The sequence below is a fragment of the Elgaria multicarinata genome, chromosome 2 (genome assembly GCF_023053635.1).
Source record: "Elgaria multicarinata webbii isolate HBS135686 ecotype San Diego chromosome 2, rElgMul1.1.pri, whole genome shotgun sequence".
NCBI classification, from domain to species: domain Eukaryota; kingdom Metazoa; phylum Chordata; class Lepidosauria; order Squamata; family Anguidae; genus Elgaria; species Elgaria multicarinata.
In genome coordinates this window covers 80,624,022-80,643,197 of record NC_086172.1, presented here as the reverse complement: position 1 = coordinate 80,643,197, position 19,176 = coordinate 80,624,022, and the positions used below count along the sequence as shown (strand labels likewise).

Sequence of the window (19,176 nt, the reverse complement as noted above, 5' to 3'; positions counted from 1 at the left end):
CCAATTTGCATGCATTACTTTGGCCGTTGCTAGACGAGGGTTTAGCCCGTGCGAGGCCCGGGCTCCCTGCTGTGCATGCAGATGATGCACAGGGGATCCCGGGGTCAGGCGGGGCTAAACCCTCCCTTGACTCACTTGTGGCCCGGTTTTTCCGCTGAGCCCGGGGCTGCGGAAGGTCTAGCTGGTTCCGTGGCTTTTCCCGGCTGCTCACTTACTCGCGAGTAGCCAGGAGAAGCCGAGTGCTGGGCCCATCAGGCTGGGGTGGATGGGTAAAATCACAGGGGGAGATGGGGGCTGGGGGGGAAGAACAGACCCAGCGGGAGAGATGGGGGGGGAAGAGCGGAGCCAGGGTGGGGAGATCGTGGCCAGGGGGGCGGAGGAGGCATCGGACATGGCGAGCGGGGGGCTGACGGGTGAGTGAGTGGGGGGCAGACATGGCAAATGGGGGCAGACGGGCGAGCGAGCGGGCGGGGGGGCATCAGACCTTGGGGGAAATCGAGGGCAGGAGGGAGCGGGGAACCCTTTATTTTTTTTAAAAAAAAAAGTCTTACCTTTTCGTTGGTGAGCTCCTGCGCACATGGCCCCTTTAAGATCCAAAAAAAATGGCCGACACGACGGGGCTTTCCCTTACCTCGTCGCGTGTTACGTCTAGCTAGAAGCGATGGCCCGCGGTAGCTGCAGCGCGGCCTCGCTCCTACTCCCCACCGGATTATCAGGTAGGTCTAGCAAGGCCCTTTAAGTGCTATACTTGAGGTTTTTGTAGGACAGACAAACCAGATGTCTCTTGGAAGTCCTCAGGGAGGGTTTGAAGGCAATAGTATGTATTTTAGTATTTACTGTTGTTCCCCACCTCGATCAAAATGGAGAGGTCGGTTGTTGTTGTTGTTATTATTATTATCAGCCTATCTCCTGCTATTATTCCACAACAACTAGTACTCAGAGGCATATAGTCTCTGAAAATTCATTAAAGCCATGATGACTGGTAGGGAGCCATTAATTAGAATTTTCCTTCATGGAATTCTTTAAAGCCATCTGAGCTAATGGCCATCACCACATCCTGTGGCAGCAAATTTCATACATTGTGTGTTGTGAGACTTACTTTGTTTGGTCTTTCTTGAATCTACTGATAATCAGTTTCATTGAATAACCCTGCATTCTTAAGAACTGCTTGAAAGAAGCTATCCCCGCTTGATCTTTCAACCTATCCAATTCAATATATTCTCCCCTAAAACTCTGCACTACATTTGATGAATTTTGGAAAATATTGTCTTCCCATGATTCATGGCCAGACAGACAGATACTGCTTCATGTTTGGTTGCCTTCTACAAGGCTGAAGTCCAGCTGCTGCTAAAATCACACCTCTAAAAGAAGAAATTAGCAAGGGTGTGTGTTTTGCCCATTGAGCCACTTCATGAAAATTAAGTGCCTCAGTGGGCACAACACAACAGATCTAAACATGTTGCTTTGAGCCAGCATCTAGCCAATTTTGTGCCTAATAAGTCACAATCCCTGTTATTAACCAAGATCACAAAGCCAAAAGAGTTGGAGGTTCCCATCCCCACTCTCCACCCCTGGTAGAGCAGATCAAGTAAGCCAGACTTCAGTGTATGTATCAAAAAGTGAGCTGACTTACATGAAAATCTGGCTCCTGTTATATGCTACTGACAGTTATTTTGGATAATCAAAAAGAAATGAACCCTTTCAGCCTTGGGCAGCTACAGTTTTCAGCCAATCCTATGCCCATGCTGATATTATCTCAGACTCTATGGCCAAGCGGAGAGTGACTTTGTTGTTCATGAATTGATTCTTAGGCAGTAAGCATCTGAGAGGACAAAGGATTGTTCCATTTCCTGGCTCCAAGCTCATAGACAGGCCTCCGACCTGGGAGCCAGGATACTGCATTTCCTGCCCCTGCCCCCTCTTAGCTGGCATGGAGAGAACCATGCTGGCAACCTCTCGCATTCGCAAAACGGAGCACGGAGATAGGGAAAAGGAGGCATTCCTGGGTACAAGGAGGGGAGGAGACAGGGGCAGCTGTGTTACACTGTTTTCTATGGCTGTCCCAGTCACCTTCCCTCCCTCTCTGAGGCACCACTGCTAGACAGGAGAAATTGCTCATCTAGCAGAAATGCAGGCCGGGCTGGAGTGTGGAGGCAAAGATCGCTATCGTGCTGATCCCACTCTGTATAGGATTCCCGTCATCCTCCGAGTTCAGAGTGTGATGGGAATCACAGTAGGATGGCGCCCTTAAATATTATTTATTTATTTATTACATTTTTATACCGCCCAATAGCCGAAGTTCTCTGGGCGGTTCACAAAAATTAAAACCATGAAGAGCATAAAAACAACCAACTATTTAAAAACACGAATACAAAATACACTATAAAAAGCACAACCAGGATTAAAACCACACAGCAAAAATTGATATAGGTTAAAATATGGAATTAAAACAGCAAAGTCTAAATTTAAGATAAATTAAGTATTAAAATACTGAGAAAATAAAAAGCTCTTCAGCTGGCAGCAGAAGGAGTACACTGTAGGCATCAAGCAAACCTCTCTGGGGAGCTCATTCCACAGCCGGGGTGCCACAGCAGAGAAATGCATCATCATCATCATCATCATCATCATCATCATCATTATCTTAATATAATCAATTACATCAGAGGCTGTTAATGGTGAAAAAGAAGCAAGAGGAGTTTACACAATTCTAAGCAAGATCTCTATGCAAAAATAAAGTGGTGTCAGCAGCCTTATTGTCAGTTCTCTTTACATGCTTCCTTCAAGCGGAGAGCTCTGCCCCTTTTTACAAGCCTTACAGCTCCAATCCTAAATGCATTAGTTTGTGGGTTAATACGTTTCTGGCCAATGTGTTAATTAGTCAAACCTCTCAATCTATCCACAAAGCAGACAAATACCATGACTCGCACATGCAATGTAAATTCTTCAAGAATAGGTATACTAGTCTACTACACAAAGATATATATATTTTTAAAAGTGGCTTGACACCTTAAAAACCCAAATGATTAATTTTGACATAAGCTAAAATGAAGCTGACGCACAGAGCTGCTCCCTAGACACACAAATTTTTCACAATCCCAAATCAAGTGTCTGTTCACTGCGTTAGTACACTATAGGCCCTAAATAGGTGTTTCATCAATCCTTTCTCCTAGATTTGTTTCCTTCTTACCATCTGAGAATATGAGCTCCATAAAACTAAACGTTTTGGCTTGTTTGACTAACAAGGCAAGTGAGCTTATTAGCTTTTATTGAGCTCTTAAAACCAGCAGGCCCTGAAGCTTGTTTAAGCAGAAAGTCACCACTTTAAAGGCACCTCTTAGGTTTACTCAGCTCCACTTTTGTCCAGCTCCTGAAGTATTTACATAGTGTACAGGAAGATTGAAAGCAACTGACAGCAGAGCACATTAAAATGTATTATTTCACAGAGAATTACTTCTTTTTAATCAGTTTAAGTGCAACCCACCCCTTTCTGTGTAGAGGAAAAGCTCCCTAGTACCTGCATTTGAACTAAGCATGGTGAAGGATACATAGCACATCTAGGATGTCTGGGAGCAGATTACTTTTTAAAAACCTAGAAAGGAATTTGGTTAAGGATGGTGGGAGGAAAGGGAACTTTAAAAAAACTTCTTTTCGTTTACTGTCTTTCAATGTCAATATGCATTCTACTCTAAACAATTTTGTACATGGGGTATCAAACTTTTTGCCCTTGTACCAACCATAGTGTGGTCTATTATAAGCCGTTCCACAGGGATGCATTGCTATTGCACTCCTTTATCCTATCTACTCTTCCCCCATAAGAATTTGAAGGTCGCCATGTTGATCCATTCTCCTTCCAGTTGCAGCAGCTCGCAGCCAGCCAGGATGAAAGCAGCAGAAGAAAACAATGGGAGCATCTGGACAGGAGATACCATTTTTGCAGGTTGCACTCCCTGCCTCCCAGGTAGAACATAATGGCAAAGTGGAGATAAACCTGGGGCCATACATCAGCCAGAGAAGAAACACCCTTCAATGCCAGAAAAAAACACCTATAAGAACTTTGTAACAAAGAACTAGTGCCCGAGTTTACTTTTTTCCTTCTCCCTCCTGATCTCTTTTCCTTCTGTATCATGGGGATTGTCTTACTATTAAAGCTGCTCTGAGAGTCACTTCTGGCTGAAGGGCAAAGTAAAAATGCTTTAAATAATAAATATTAAAAACAACAACAATGTACCCTGTTCCAGCATCAGTACCCCTGTCATTTACAAAGCACTACTGGAGTTCTCTTTGTACAACTGGTGGGCTTCAGCAGGTGGGAGATACCTTACACCAAGGGTCTACATTCCTGCTCCAAGATGTTCAAAAGTAGGGATGGGCAAACTCTCCCGTTCAAGGTCTGCTCACTGGACTCCCGCCGGCTGCCCAAGCCTGGCAGGTACAAGGGTCAAGTCACCAGATGGTCTGCAGGCGACTGGTGAGAGCTCACGAGTTTTTCCCGCAAGCCACCATTTTGTGCAAAAATAGCAGGTATAGATATTACGGAAATCGCGATTTGCAGAAAATCTCAGCCCTACATAGTGCCATTTCAACAATATTTCAGATGCAAATGGTTGAATTAGACCATTTACGCCTGCAATTTTGTGCAAAAGGCGGCTTGCAGAAAAAGAAAAAGGAGAGGAAACTGCAAGCTTGTCTGACTCAGCGTGCACCAAGTCGGGCCAGCTCAGCGATCTGCAAGCTGGTGACTGAGGGGCCAAGCAGGAAAAAATCCGCCAGGTTCTAGCCCCAAACCAGATTCTTCCAACATCCCTACTCTAAAGCGCCTCATTACTGCGGCATAGTTAGGAGCTTTTTCTACCATGTTACAGCATCTTTGAGGACTTCCACAGATGTATAATTGCTCCCCAATATGTTCAAACAAAATTCTCTGCCAATGATATCCTGACAAACACGCGTTGTGTTCCCGGGTGTGGGCAGGAACAAGATACAAATAACTATGGTATATAATCAGTTTATGGATGGTCCCTGAACAAGAGAACATCACCTTAAGTACTGAAAGCGAGGAAACACTTTTTAAATCTACATCTTAGCATTCAGCTTGCTTTTATCTCTTATTGAAGATTTTTAGGGCTTAGCGCACACTGGATCTCATTTCATAGTATGGAAAGCTGAGGTGAGGAAGATGCTAGGAATGTTATCTGGTTAAGATTCCGTTCTACTTTATAATCAAGAAAGGGAGTTCAGGATTCTTTCATACACTTTCAGTTTAGCTGTCAAAGGACCATGGGAGTTTTCAAAGAAAAAGTCAAATACATAAATCAAGCTGAATTAAAACGAATTAACCATTAGGCCAAGTACAATACAGGGTAAGGATACAACCAATTTGATGAGAGGCTGACACAGCAAAGCCATACAAGTGTGACTCTTACTATAGGCAGCCATACCTACCACATATATACCAATCATCAAGGGTAACAATGATCAAAGCCTACTGTACACACCACTTACTTCTGGTGCTAGGTCAAGATGGGAGTTTTTCTGAAGTCACACTAACATCTATTCCTATGTGACAATAATCAGAGAAACTGATCATGGCCAAAATGTTTCTCTCACTTATAGCTAAAATTATTTTTAAAAACTTTGCATGAAAATTCATATACATTTTCATGCACATTTCTTCTAATACATTTGCACGTTTATAGGCAATTTTGCCTAATATACACTTTTTTTGTAAGCAATTTCCCCTAAAATGATACAATTTTATATATTGTTTTCACAAGCATATGGATTTTTTGTGTGTACTTCCCTCTAATAAACACTTTTTTGTGCTGCATTGTTTGGTTGGAAAACTGCATCGCAACATTTGATGAACTGCGAATTTCGAAAGATAGCTGTGTTTCAGTTTGCACACCAGTTCAAAAGTATGAAATTAGGTAAATTCATATTAAAATATGAAGCAAAGAATTTCCTCCCTACTTACAGCTATGCTTGCATATGTTGAAAAGGCTAACAGGGGTCACCCAGAACATTTGGTGTACAGAAGGTCTACTCTAGTTCTGTTCATCAGCTTCATTTTCCTCCTAAGGAATCCTAATAACAATTGTTACTGAATTATTAACTCAGCCAGTCACATGCTAAAAATGATACAACCCTCTGAGTCTGTACCACAAAATATCAAGCAAATGGGGCTTGGATTCTCTGTAGTTCCCCAAATATTAATTATGTACCAGTAGATAAAAAGGGGGAGGGGGGACCATTACATCTATTCATTCAAAACCTCTGATTTGAGCAAACACAAATTTGCAACATGTTATATAATCCTCACAAAAATGGTCTTTGGCTCAGTTGTACACGAAGCCAACAAAATGTTATCTTACGCCGCTTTTGAAGACCTCTTGGAAACTTTAAAATTGGTCCAAAATATTGCTGTTAGATACCGAACATATCTTGCCAGTTCCTAAACAACTTTACTTGTTGCCTTGATATTTCCAAGTGCAATTCCAAGTGCTGGTCTTAGTCTGGAAAGCCTTACATGGTTTGGGAGCCACATATCGGAAGGACCGCCTGCATGTTGAGATCATTACCCAAAGCCCTTCCCCAGGTATCCCTACCTCTGGAGGTTAGGCAGGTGGCGACCCCATGTCTGGGATGCTCCCCCTGGGGACACTTGCCTGGCACCTCGCCATATGTCTTTTTCACCCAGGCCTTTTAAAATACTTCTTGTGTTGGTTTTAATTCTGCTGCCATTTATTTTTGTAAGCTGTTCTAGGAACCTCTACATTGAAGGGCAGGACATAAACAAACAAGCAAACAAACATTTTGACATGTCTTTTGGCAAACCTGATTCTATTTCCTCTGGTTTACCCATAATGTGCCCTTCATGTTTTGGACACATGATGCCGTTATCCAATGTTCTCCTGAATTGTTCTCAAACTAGTGCACTGAACATCCTTATCATGTGGCCCTAAAGAGTCATCTGAAAACTTCAGACAACTAGGCTACCACATGATAATTCCACTACATGAGAAGATAGGGTGAACTTGCACAACCTGAGTTTGCTTCCAATATATTAGGCATAAAGACTACACTGCACAGTGCGCAATCTATGCAGGTTTCATATGCAGGTATACACATATACTGGTGGGATTTGTAGTCTAACACATCTGAAGGTTAGCAGGATGGGGAAGGCTGAGTTACAAGCTTTATTTAGGGGCCCAGGTTCAAGTTATTAATCTAATGTGAACATCAAACAGCAAGCTGGTATTTCCTTACTCAATATAAAAATAAACTTGCGGTTTCTGCCAAGAACAACCTATCTACTAGCACTGGAGAAACTGACATGGCAGCAGACTAATTTCTTTTAATTTGTGCCATCAAAACAATCTGCACAGATGCACCCTTAGGAAGTTATTCTCAAAGGAAAGAACAAATCCCCCCACACCCCAGATAGGTCTTTTCCCTCCCACAAGGCCCTAAAGGAAAGTTTTGAGAGTACATGATCTCCAAGGGATGGGATGTTTTGTGGGAGGAAACATTTGCAGATAAAGAAAGAACCACAGTGGGAAAGGGATGGGAAGGAGAAGAAGACAACTCAGGTATTTACTTTTCATGGAATCAGTCATAAACAAGGATGGATAACCCTTTATTGCTTGACAAGCAGACCAACCCTCCCAGTCTTGCTACATTTGAACATATCTCTTACAGCTATCAATTTCCTATGGATGTTTATTTAGATATATGGTCTGCTTATATTAGCATATTTGAAACGGAAGTGTTAAATCCGTCCCCCTTCCTTTTCCCCTTTGTTTTGCTGTTGCTACTGTTGTGTTTGCAAATTAAAACAAACAAACAAACAAAAAACCCTAAACCTCCCAGTCATTTTCTGCATAGATTTTCATCCCAGTATTCACAAACAGCAAACTGGTGATGCAGCTACAGCTAGACCTTAGAGCTCTGCAAGTCTTCCCAAGAGCAGCAAATGATTTGGAACAGGAACAAACAGGCCCAGTGTCAGAAACTGGGCTGGAATGGGCATGTCAGCAACCCCTGGTGCTGATGTTGGTCACCCCAGCAACTTTTCTGCTTGTCCTGATTCTCCTCATCCTGCAGCCCAGGTAGGACACAAATTACCCCTGCCCCCCAAGAGTGGTAGGAGATGGGGACAAAAACAAACAGGCTCAGAGCCCAGTGGAGCTGATGCTGTTCATCACATCATCCTTTCTTCTTATTTTTTTTTTTAAAAAAACCCCACACACATTATAGTCAAGGAGTGGCTAGCCTGGCATGTGCACGGTAGCAGATGCTCAGGTTATTATTTTAATGTTTAAATAACAAAATGGTTCTTATTCCCAAAACATGTTTTGAGTTTCAGAGCAGCAGAAGCAAGCTCCATTTTATTCCTATAGTCATGAAAACTCCACATGCTAAAAATATTTATTATCAGGGTTGGAAAACAGTTTTGGTTTGGTATGTGTGTTTTTTTAATCTAATGTAAAAGCAGTTCTGAAGCATGAAATGGGGTGGTGGGGGAGAAGAGAAATATTAGTTGTGTGCTTCACAAATGAAATAATACACATGGCCATCTAAAGTAGGGGAGGGCAAAAGACCTTTAAATCCAGGATCTAAATTTACATAGCTGCACTACTGCTCCAAACAATGCAGACACATGTTTCTCAAACTGTGCAAGCTTGTGCCCCCTTCCTATACTTATTCTACTTTCTATGCCCCTCAACCCAGCAAAAACCATCTATCCATTCTATAGCAGAACATGTGGAGATCCTTACACCCAATTCTGTACATGTAACCTGCTGTTCTTTGCAAAAATCAGTGGACTGGGGCATTCACTCAACTACAGCTTTAGAAAGGAAAACAGAACAAGATATCAAAGCAGCCCAGAGATAATGACTAGGTAGATATGACTGACCTCTTCTAACATGACAAGCAGTACTTTTTTTCCAAGTGGTTTTGGGATAACAGGGCCAGGGGCCAGGAGTAATCATTGCATACATCCAATGTGAATGAATGAAGAACACTTGCTAAAGTACCTGGCTGGTGAGAGGAGAAAGGATCCTATATCCCTTTGGAATTTTGTTCAAAATAATAATAATAATAATACCCAAGCTACCAGCATATTGTAGCTTAAGATCCATACTGTTAGTAACCAAGCCCCAGGAGAGCCCTCTCCACCTTTAAGAATGGGGGAAATCTGCACAAAAGGTCGGGAACCACCAAATGACTGGTGGTTGCGGTAAGACATGGAGATCCTCCGATGAACCCTGGAAGTCTCCAAAGGGACCAAATCTGGGCCCTGGGCCTGAAGTTCCCCACCCCTTATGTCTTTCACCATTAGTCCCGCCTGCCTCCCAGCTTGCACCATTCAACTGAGAAGCACACTTTAAAAGAGAAAAAGAAGCAATTCTAAGAAATATGACATTTTTACCACATGATCTATAGAACAAAGTGACCTTCCCAAGACATGTTTCTGCATCTGTGAAGATGTATCAGAAGAAGGAGACCTTACATAAGAGCAGTCTCACCAGTAAACCTCCCGATTGGACCATGCACTGTTTTCCTTCTGCCAGGTACAAAATGTGTGCTGGCAATTTTAAAGCAGCTGCCATGATCCATTCAAACGCTAGACAAGCAGCTGACACCAAGTGCATTAAGTTCTAGTCACTGTAGACACTATCTGTTTGTCTCCATAAGGACATGATTAGGCAGCCACTGTTTTTTTATTAACTCAACCCATATTTTGTTATAGGTTGGGTCTATTTTGCAAAAAAAAAGAAGTGCGTGAGAGAGAATTCCGGTTACTGGATAATCTATAAGTATAATAAATAAATACATAGCAAGACAAAAACTAAAGCTTCTCCCTTCCCCATGTTGCTGCACTTGATTGTTTCAAATGTTTTCTTTCCAGCCCAGATTCAGCACAACACAGCCCTGTATTAGAATGTGTGCAAGGGCATTAAAAAGGTATAGCAACCCAATTATGTTTCATGTAATTAGCCTTTTGCCAGTAATTTGCATTTTAATATTCCCCTTCCATATTTGATTATAATTATAGAAATATATATTTAGGTACAAAAACACTCCCCTCCCAAAAATGAACACAATCACTTGTGTGTATAAAAATATAACCTGGGAAGACTCTACTGACAAGGTGACCATTACATCACCCACCAGGCATTTTGTGGCTGACCTTAGCAGTCTATTCTGAGCATATTTCTACTGCCTCTCAAGGCAAATTGTACATTGTTCTCCTACAGCAGTATAGAAGGAACTATATTGGTTCTTTAATTGATTTCCTATGAGTTCTAAGATTGCAATAAAGCAGTATGAAATGCCACCACTTCAAAAGCAAAGCTCATATTGTACTCACTGAAATCTTTTAGGAGCCATTTGGAGCCATTTAATTTTATCCCGTTGAGAAAGAAGAAACCAGTGACCGATGCCTAAGATCTTATTTATTGTAATGTTTTGTCTAAATGTGCATTTGGAAGCAAACTAATCATATCCCTGCACATATTCACATCTGAGAGCCTTTTAATAAAATAAAATGAAAAACACCACAAATTCAATAATACCACAGCCTCTCAGCATCTTTATTCATTAGGGTCTTCAAGAAGGTAACAAACTAACAAAAAAAAAATCAAGTCAACAAAAAGCCTGTAAAGACAGCAGCAGAGGCAATTTTTGTTAAAGTCCTTTAAATTTCACAGTGTCATGACACATATTACACAGTCATTACAGCCCTTCTGTACAAAAGGGCAGAAGCCAGAGTGTCTAAAATTAGTTTCAGAATGGAAATGTGTCATTATTGGTAACTATCTAGCAGGAAAACTGGGACAGTACAACTCATGTTCTGTTCAGGTCTTCATCCATTTGAAGCCGCAGCTAAGAAAAGTGATGAAGTAGAATTAAAATAATCAACACAGGCAACTATCTCCAAAAGCTAAAAGCTCTTCCAAAGCAAAATTTAAAAATAGCTCACATGCATACTGTAGCTGTGTTCGGACAACACAATAGTCAATGGTGGGGTAATAAACTCGACAGTTGTTTATCTAGGGGGTACTCCCCACACAACATGATAATAATTAACCCTGGTGTGGATTAGGATCAGCGTTCAGTTGACTATTAGACCATGCTGAATTGACTCACTCATCCCCACCCCTCCTTCAGTCTGCTAGTATCCCATCAAGCCATTGCTGCCAAAAATCTATCCTGCTAGCTGGACTAGAGCGGCAGCCGCCACTTTGACCACTCTTGCCTTGCAACTCTGTGACGAAATAAGCAATGGTGGCTAAAGAAATAACCAACGATATCCTCCTCACAACATGATAACTTCTGGTGGTTCAAATAGCCAACTCTACATAGCATTGGTTATTTGGCTAAATAACAAACTGTTGGTTTAAAACTCCTGCCAAACAACTCAATAATTCACAGTGAGTTAAATAACCAACTGTCAACTATTTAAATCACTGTTGGTTATCATGTTGCCTACTATTGTGTAGCACACTACAAAGAGAAGCGTCCTCATCATCTTCCACCACCAAGAAAGAGGACAATCAATTCCTTTATTTTAAACTCTTATTCATTACAGTTATATATGCTGCTGGTATTTGGAGGGATATTTTATCCACTTTTTAACACACAAAGCTATGTGCGATATATGTATTAACAAGTTCCATTCTTGCCCATGATCACTGAGTTGTTACATAAATCCAGTAAACCTAGGACAGGAAGTTCTGTATCAGAATATTTAAAAACTTTTACACAGGCTCAGGATCATACCACTGTACTCCATGTAAATTAATCCATACTAATTATTAGTTGCTTCTATAGTCTAATCAATTAGAATAACTTTTTCACTCATAAGCATACTTTAAAATGAGTGGGTAGACATCAACCATTATGGATATGAGCACGATAGCAGGTCTATAGTGTATTTTAATTGGCAACTAATGTAAGTCCAGGTAAAAAGCCTCCGCAAGATGGACTGGCATGGAGGAGAGAGACTATTCAGCTCTTCCTGGCATACGTTAAAAGACACCACACATGATGAACTTCCCTCATGCAAACAAATGACAGAAGTATAAGATACTACATGCAAGATTCACAGGGATTTCTGTACAAAGGATATTTCATCCCATGGAGGGCTCCTGTCAAGTGAGAGAGCAGTCACTTTCCACCTTGGACAGGGGGCAACCAGACTAAAAGTAAAGCATGAGGTCAGGCTATGGGTTCAGTGTGTTCTACTGTCCAAACAGAGGAAGCAAAGGGAGCTTTGAAAAATGGAGGTCTGAGCCCCAGCACCAATGCCACATCAAACAGAAGCTTACTCAGTTTCTCCCTTCTAGCTGAATTAAGTTGTCAACATGCCAAGAACAATTAAAATAAAAATAAGAACAGCCTGAACTGCTTCTGTCTTTTTAAAACACACACACACACACACACACTAAGGTTTTTTCTCGCAAAAGTCAGCAGGTGAAGATTTTCAGGGTACAGAAATCACCTAACTGCTGTATATCAAACTGCTGTTAAAGTTCTGAAGCTGGCAACCTCATGCCCAATGGACACCCACAATTATGCTAAAAGAGGGATACAAGAAGGAGCTCTAGGATCAATAAGCTCCATTTTATCACAAATAATTATTTGTTTCAGAATAATCAGAATCCTTATCTTCGTAAGCCGCCCAGAAAGCTTCACCTATGGGGCGGTACATAAATGTAATAAATAATAATCATCCAAAGAAAGGGAACCATTAAGGCAGTCTCTGTTGGGCTGTCCTACCAGCACTTCTGCAGCTATAAGGCCAGACATGTTAGCCATCTCTCTACCTCCATTCCACATTGAGAAAAGAAGCTGGAAATCTTCCACATCCTCCAACTACTCAGAACTAGCAGGTTCCACCTAGGCTCATCCTTCCGCACCCTGATGCCCTCTAGATATTTTGGGCTTCAGCTCTCATGAGCCTCAGCCAGCATGGCCAATGTTCAGGAATCCTGAGAGTTCTAGTCCAAAACATCTGGAGTTTACCAGGATGGAGAAAGACTGATCTAGCTATTAGGGCTAAATGGTTGTATCTGACAGACATGCTACTTACAAACAAGTAACTATCATTTGAAGGTGAATTCCCCACATGTAATGAAGGTATACAAAAGCTGGGATTTAGACCTAGAAGCATTTGACATCTTGCATGTTTGGGCAATAAAGTGCTGCATCAATAAATCCCTTTCAAAATAAAATGCATATATCTAGCTATATTGCTTTTCTCCTATGTTCAGATGTCAATACAAATCAAGTCTTTTGCTAAACTAATACCAGATGGTGAATTAATTACAGTTTTATGCTGTTCCTGTCATAAGTTAAGTTATGACAAAAGTCATCTTTGTGTCCGTGGTTGACCAAAAACCCGACAAAACCATGAGTAATCAGGCTAATAAGAGGTGTAGGGAGACAAAAGCAATGCAGGATGGATTGTTATCAAGATTACAGAGATCATACAAACCTAAGTGGCACTTTGGGCAAACTTAGAGGATAGCTGTACAGCAGCCCCAATTAAGATAATGCAAGTCAAACTAATCTTTAGAAATAAAAATACACTCTTATTATGAGCCACATTTTTATTTCATTGTTTCTCCAAGAAGTCCAAGTTTACCCAAACAACCTGCATTGTTTTGAGATGAGATCTCCATCAAGCACTTTCATATGATTCTCATCATATGAAGTATGCCCATTTGAACCATGCAGACACTGGCTGAAATACTGCACGCAATATAGTATTTCAACAGTTGGCACATTCCAATAAACAAAATGTTGTAGGTGTTGCATTGCTTTCCTTTGACAACAATTGAAGCTCAACAAGTTGACATCAAGTTTTATAGAAAGCTTTATTTCTGTCTCTCCAAAATCTCTAGGTTGTGTTATAATTCCATGTGATACCATTGCATTACAGATGTGTAATGTTAGAACAAGAACCTTCCCTGCTACACATACACTTACACTTAGAACCATCAGGCTAGGTCCCTTGACTCACACCCTCTGAGTCCAAATTCAGCAACCACTGTGTTAAACACCGTGGTATGCAAAGATGACTAGGATGACTAGGCTATCTTTTCAATGGATCACAGGGCTTATTTCATCTTGCTCTCTTTTCTTTTCATTTCACACATACTGTCTTAAAACACAGGATTTTCCTTTTCTGTCTTGAATGTTCAAGTCAAGATCAATTCCCAGATACAGAGCGAACTGCCAGCAACTAATTGATGCAGTTGGCTTCACATAAAACCATGCTTCCCAATGATCCCATGAAATAAAACTAGAATTATGAATGGTGTATACATCTGTGTGGCTGTAGCCCTGCAGAGCTGTTTCTTTGAAAGGCGATGGGCTCCTGTCTGAGGTGATCACCCCTTTTGCACTGCCTGACAAGGTTATCTTAGCAGCGAACTGCTGGACAACAGCGTGCCAGTCAGCACCAAGAGTTTACCATCTGTATTAATGATACCTGCCATACAAATATGCTAAGTTCCACAGTTTTTCTTCCCTGGATAGATTGCATACAATAGAAACAGAAAGAGAGCGGGAAAACTCCATCTGGCCTCTGCAAACCTTCCTCTCCTTGTCCTAACATGTTAGCTTCACTGTAATCAAATAGATGTTAGCCTTAGAAGTCAGAGAATGAAACAGTCCTAAAGCTCCCATTAAGCAGTGTTAAAAAGGTCGCTTTCCCCCCCCCCCACTTACCAGTCAATACAAGTAGGGTCTACACTTAATGGAATGTGTGCATTTGTTGACAGAATATGTCACTCAAGTGCCACTCAAAGACAGCACATGTGGATCACATTTAAGCACTCTAGAGCTTTAAAGTCAAGGAATGTTTCATATTTAATAGATTAACTAATAGTGCAGATACACAAGACTTTTATTAACTCATGATTCATGAATAGACAAGAGCATGTTAAAGGAATCTTAAAGTGCCTCAGAACACTTGCCTGGCAAACACTTGTGTCCTTGAGGTTTCTTTGACTTCAATTGACTACTTCCTCATCACTGTGGGTAAAATGATACAGAAGTTGTTCACCTAAAGTGCACCATCCACTTTATTAGTCTTGGCAAAGTCCTTTAATGGCTAAACAAAATTTACATGCTAGGATTAAACTAAAAACCAAGAATGCCTCAGCATTTTCTGACTCATGCTGCACAGCTGTAAATGGAAAGAAAGGAAGAAAGAAATCCTCTCACAGTTTCTTGCATGTTTCACACTGTCAAAGGTCTAAAATACAGATTTCTAGTCATCAGTGTATGACCAGGCACTAATTATAAAAAGGGGGGAATCCCTTGATCTACCAATAGAACAGCTATGCAGAATTGCACCCAACAAGTGTCTCAAAAATCACAGGGTAAAATACTGAGTTTTAAATAAACATACATATATCTCATCCTGCCAACTCTAACTTGGATGTTAGTCCTACAGAATCCCCAACTCCTAACACATTTAGGGCACATCTACATGGAGTTTTCTGAGGGAAGATCAGAAGCATATCCAATGCCCAGTTGACTCACACAAACACCATCCATGCATCTGTACTTTTAGCCTGAGCTTGGTTCCCCAACTGCAATGCCATTACAAGGATTTTGATGTGTGTTGGGGGGAGGCGGTATTTAAAGGTACATATCCTGTCAAGGCACAGGATGCTCCTCTGCAGTGCCAGTTTTAACTAGGGTTTCAATGGAACTTGCACAAGCAAAGCATCTTCTCAGTTATAACCTTAGGACCACTTCCTAAAATGCAGAGAGAACATTTCACAAGTGATGCTAAGGCTGTGTTTTAGCTTGGAATAAGTCACTTATAAATACTGGTAATGCAAGACAGAGAGCAGAAGAGAATCAATTTCAAAAACAAATGTACATAATATCTAGCCAAGATAGTTTTAGATCAACAGCACAGCGATGGGAAATGCAAAAGGACATTTTAAGCATCAGCACTCATGAGAGTGGCCTCAAATGCTCATGCCTCTGTCTTAAGATGCATTGAGAGCTAACAGGAAAACTGTAATGAATATATTTATTTCTGAACCAAGGCATTACAGGGTGAACCTCTGGACCAGTGTGTTAGCTAAGAAATACAGTTTCATACATCAGAAGATAAGGGGGTGCTTGCTAGTGTCTTCCTTAGGTCTGGCAGGAAGCAGCTTCTAGACAAATCATTAATTTTAGCTTTGACCACAGTCCTTTGCAAGAACTGTCAGGTGTTTTTTGTGTTTTTTTGGCAGGACAGGAGAGTAGAACACCTTTAAATGTTGCACAGTGCAACACATTATTAAAAACATTATTAAAAACAACAACATGCAAAACAGGCAGTGCTTAGAAATGCACTTAGCATTTCTTCCAGTGTTAGCCCCAATACACTTTCCTAAAGGAGTAAAAGAAGTTCTGATGGGAAGTTTCTTTTACTCACAACTTCTTTTATAAAAAGTAATAAATCACCTGAATTCTGTGCCAAAGGAAACTAAATCACTGTAGTACTGCCACTAAAGTCATTAACCAACACACGGAGCAAACTCTCTCAAGAAGAAAGGTTTGATTTAGTACTTTAGCACCTCAAGTGTTCAAGAGCGCATTTAGGCTAATCATACAGCATGTCGTCGATTCGGGAGCCAGAGGAGACTCGCAATCGCGTTCCCAACGAAGGAAGTGCCACTGCTTTCCATGGGTCTTGCTTTCGAGTAAGCGTGTTTAGAATCGCAGCCATTTAGTGGGTAAAATCCAACGTAAGTCCTACTTAGAGTAGACCCACTGGAATGAATGGGATTTAAGTTAGTCGTGACTAATTTCAGTCCCATCTGCTTCAATGGGTCTACTCTATGTAAGACCTAGGTTGGGTTTTACCCGTTATTTGCCCAGCCGAAACTTTAGGAAATTCGAAGGCGACTTCTGGAAAAGGGGAGGAGAAAGGGCAGAGAGGCTCCAGGAGAGGGTGGGGCTCAAGGGCGACTTCCCAGCAGCCGCCCCCTCCCCCGGCAACCGGCTGCGAGCTACTTTCTGGAGCTCCGGGAGGCAAGCGAGCCCCCTTTGTGCGCTGACAGCCCCTCGGGGCGCGCCGCCAGGGCTACGGGAACGTGGAGAGCCCCTCCGCCGCTTCGCCCCCCTCAACAGCGCGGCGGGTCCTTTCCGACGCGCATCCCCAAGCCCGGCGGCTGGAAGTCCCCGAGCCACGCGCGGAAGGACGCGCGTCGCCTCCGCCAGCCCCCAACCCGCTCCTCCTGCTCGCCGCGAGGAGCGGGGCACGAGGGGGAAGAACGGCGCGCACACACACCCACACCCCTCCCGGCACCTCTCGCCTCCTTACCTCGCTGAGGGGACGCGGGCGCAGCCAGCAAGACAAAGAAGCCGAGCAGGAGCGGTCGCGCGAGACACCTGCAAGGCAAGCAAAGGGGGAAAGAGCAACAGGTTAAGAGACGTCCCCGGCCGGACCGGTCAGGTTAAGAGACGTCCCCGGCATTCCCGCGCTTGGCTTCGCCTCGCTCACCTGGCGCGCATGGTCGCGGCTGTGCTGCGCCGAGGCAAAAAGGAGCCGCCGCTACCGCCGCTTGCCGGGGCAGCAAGTTCGGAACAGGACTCGCCGCCTCCCAGGGCGCGCTTAGCTTGTCCGGCGGCCGCGAGGTCCTAGCGCCTTCTGGCGTCGGCCTAACCCGGGTGCCTCTGGAGTCCTCTCTCTCCTTCGCGCACAGCGAAGGCAATTTGGGGCGGATCTGCATAGTTGCTCCTAGGAGCCGGCGCTGCGTCTGAGATGCCGAGCCAAGCCGCAAGATCCATCATTTAATTTCTATACCGCCCAATAACGGAAGCTCTCTGGGCGGGTTACGAAGATTAAAGCCATTAAAAATACACTATACACACTGTAAAACTATTTGCAGACAAACGTAGAAACAGCACACACAGCACACTCTATATATCTACAACAATTTCAAACAATCAGCATTTTGGCCTGATTATGCTGCCAAATGCCCAAGAGAAGAGAAAAGTTTTAACCTGGCGCTGAAAAGGTGACAGCGTTGGCACCAGGTGGGCCTCATCGGAAAGATCATTCCAGAGTTGAGGAGCTACCACCAAGAAGACCCTTCCCTTCTTGCCATCCTCCAAGCTTCCCTGGGAAGAGACACGAAGAGGAGGGTCTTAGATGCTGAACATAGTGTACAGGTAGGTTCATGTCAGGAGAGGCACTCCGTCAAGCATTGCCACTTCAGCAATAGGTAGCCACAGGAAAAGCTCACAAGCGAGGCATAATGGGAGTGCCATCAGTGGTACCAAATGGATGGGACAAAAGTCCACGGCTTCAATCCACAGAATGCACAGGGGTGCTACCAAACGCAGCCAGGCTGGCTCATCACAGTTTAAAGTAAGTGAGGTAATATACATTACCTTCTCCACGGAGGCCGTGTTAGACCATTAAATCCAGAGTCTAAAATTACCTAAATGCACTGCTAATGGAGATACCCAGCCCCTGATCATTGTCTCCAAGTATATACTGCCTCTGAACATGTAGGCTTCATTCTTATGGCGCAATGCGCATAGCTATTGGTAGACCACAGAGTCCTCTAATTCTTTAACAAATCTATGTTCACGGTGGGCACTGCAACACCATGCAGCAATTCATGCTTGCTGGGGAATGATGGAAGTTGTAGGACTTTTTTCTGTCCAAACATGCATAGGATGGTGCCCCGGGTTGATTCTGTAGTGTGTGAAGAACTGTTTACTTCACTTGTATTGTGCCTCCTGCCCATCAGTTTCACTGCATGACCCAAAGGGGGGGTATGAGAGAGAGAGAGAGAGAGAGAGAGAAAGACACACAGAGAGAGAGAGAGAGAGAAAGACAGAGAGAGAGAGAGAGACAGAGAGAGGCAGAGAGAGAGAGAGAGAGAGAAAGACAGACAGAGAGAGAGACAGACAGACAGAGAGACAGACAGAGAGAGAACCATTTTCTCTATTAATTTTCTCTCCTCTAATATGACACTTCCCCCCCCTAAACTTAGAATCTTCCAGCACTTTAGTCTTTCTTCATATGGACAGTACTCCATCTTCCTGAACAGTCAACCATTTCAGCCCATTCTCCTGCTCTGTGATCCCTTCTTTGAGGTACTAAATCATTTTGCACTTCATCTGCTATTCTGTTGCCCA

At 42.8% G+C, this 19,176-nt stretch overlaps 1 protein-coding gene across 1 annotated transcript in view; it reads right to left on the bottom strand.

The window, feature by feature from the left end:
* Positions 1–17,551, bottom strand: part of COL18A1 (collagen type XVIII alpha 1 chain) — a 185,264-nt gene extending 167,713 nt beyond the window's left edge. The window contains exons 1-2 of the mRNA XM_063116969.1: positions 17,528–17,551; positions 17,348–17,415 (exon numbers count right to left, since the gene is read on the bottom strand). Coding sequence (XP_062973039.1) covers positions 17,348–17,415; positions 17,528–17,538 — 79 coding nt within the window. The 5' untranslated portion in view covers positions 17,539–17,551. The remainder of the gene's footprint in view (positions 1–17,347; positions 17,416–17,527) is intronic.
* Between the last annotated feature and the right edge of the window lie 1,625 nt (positions 17,552–19,176).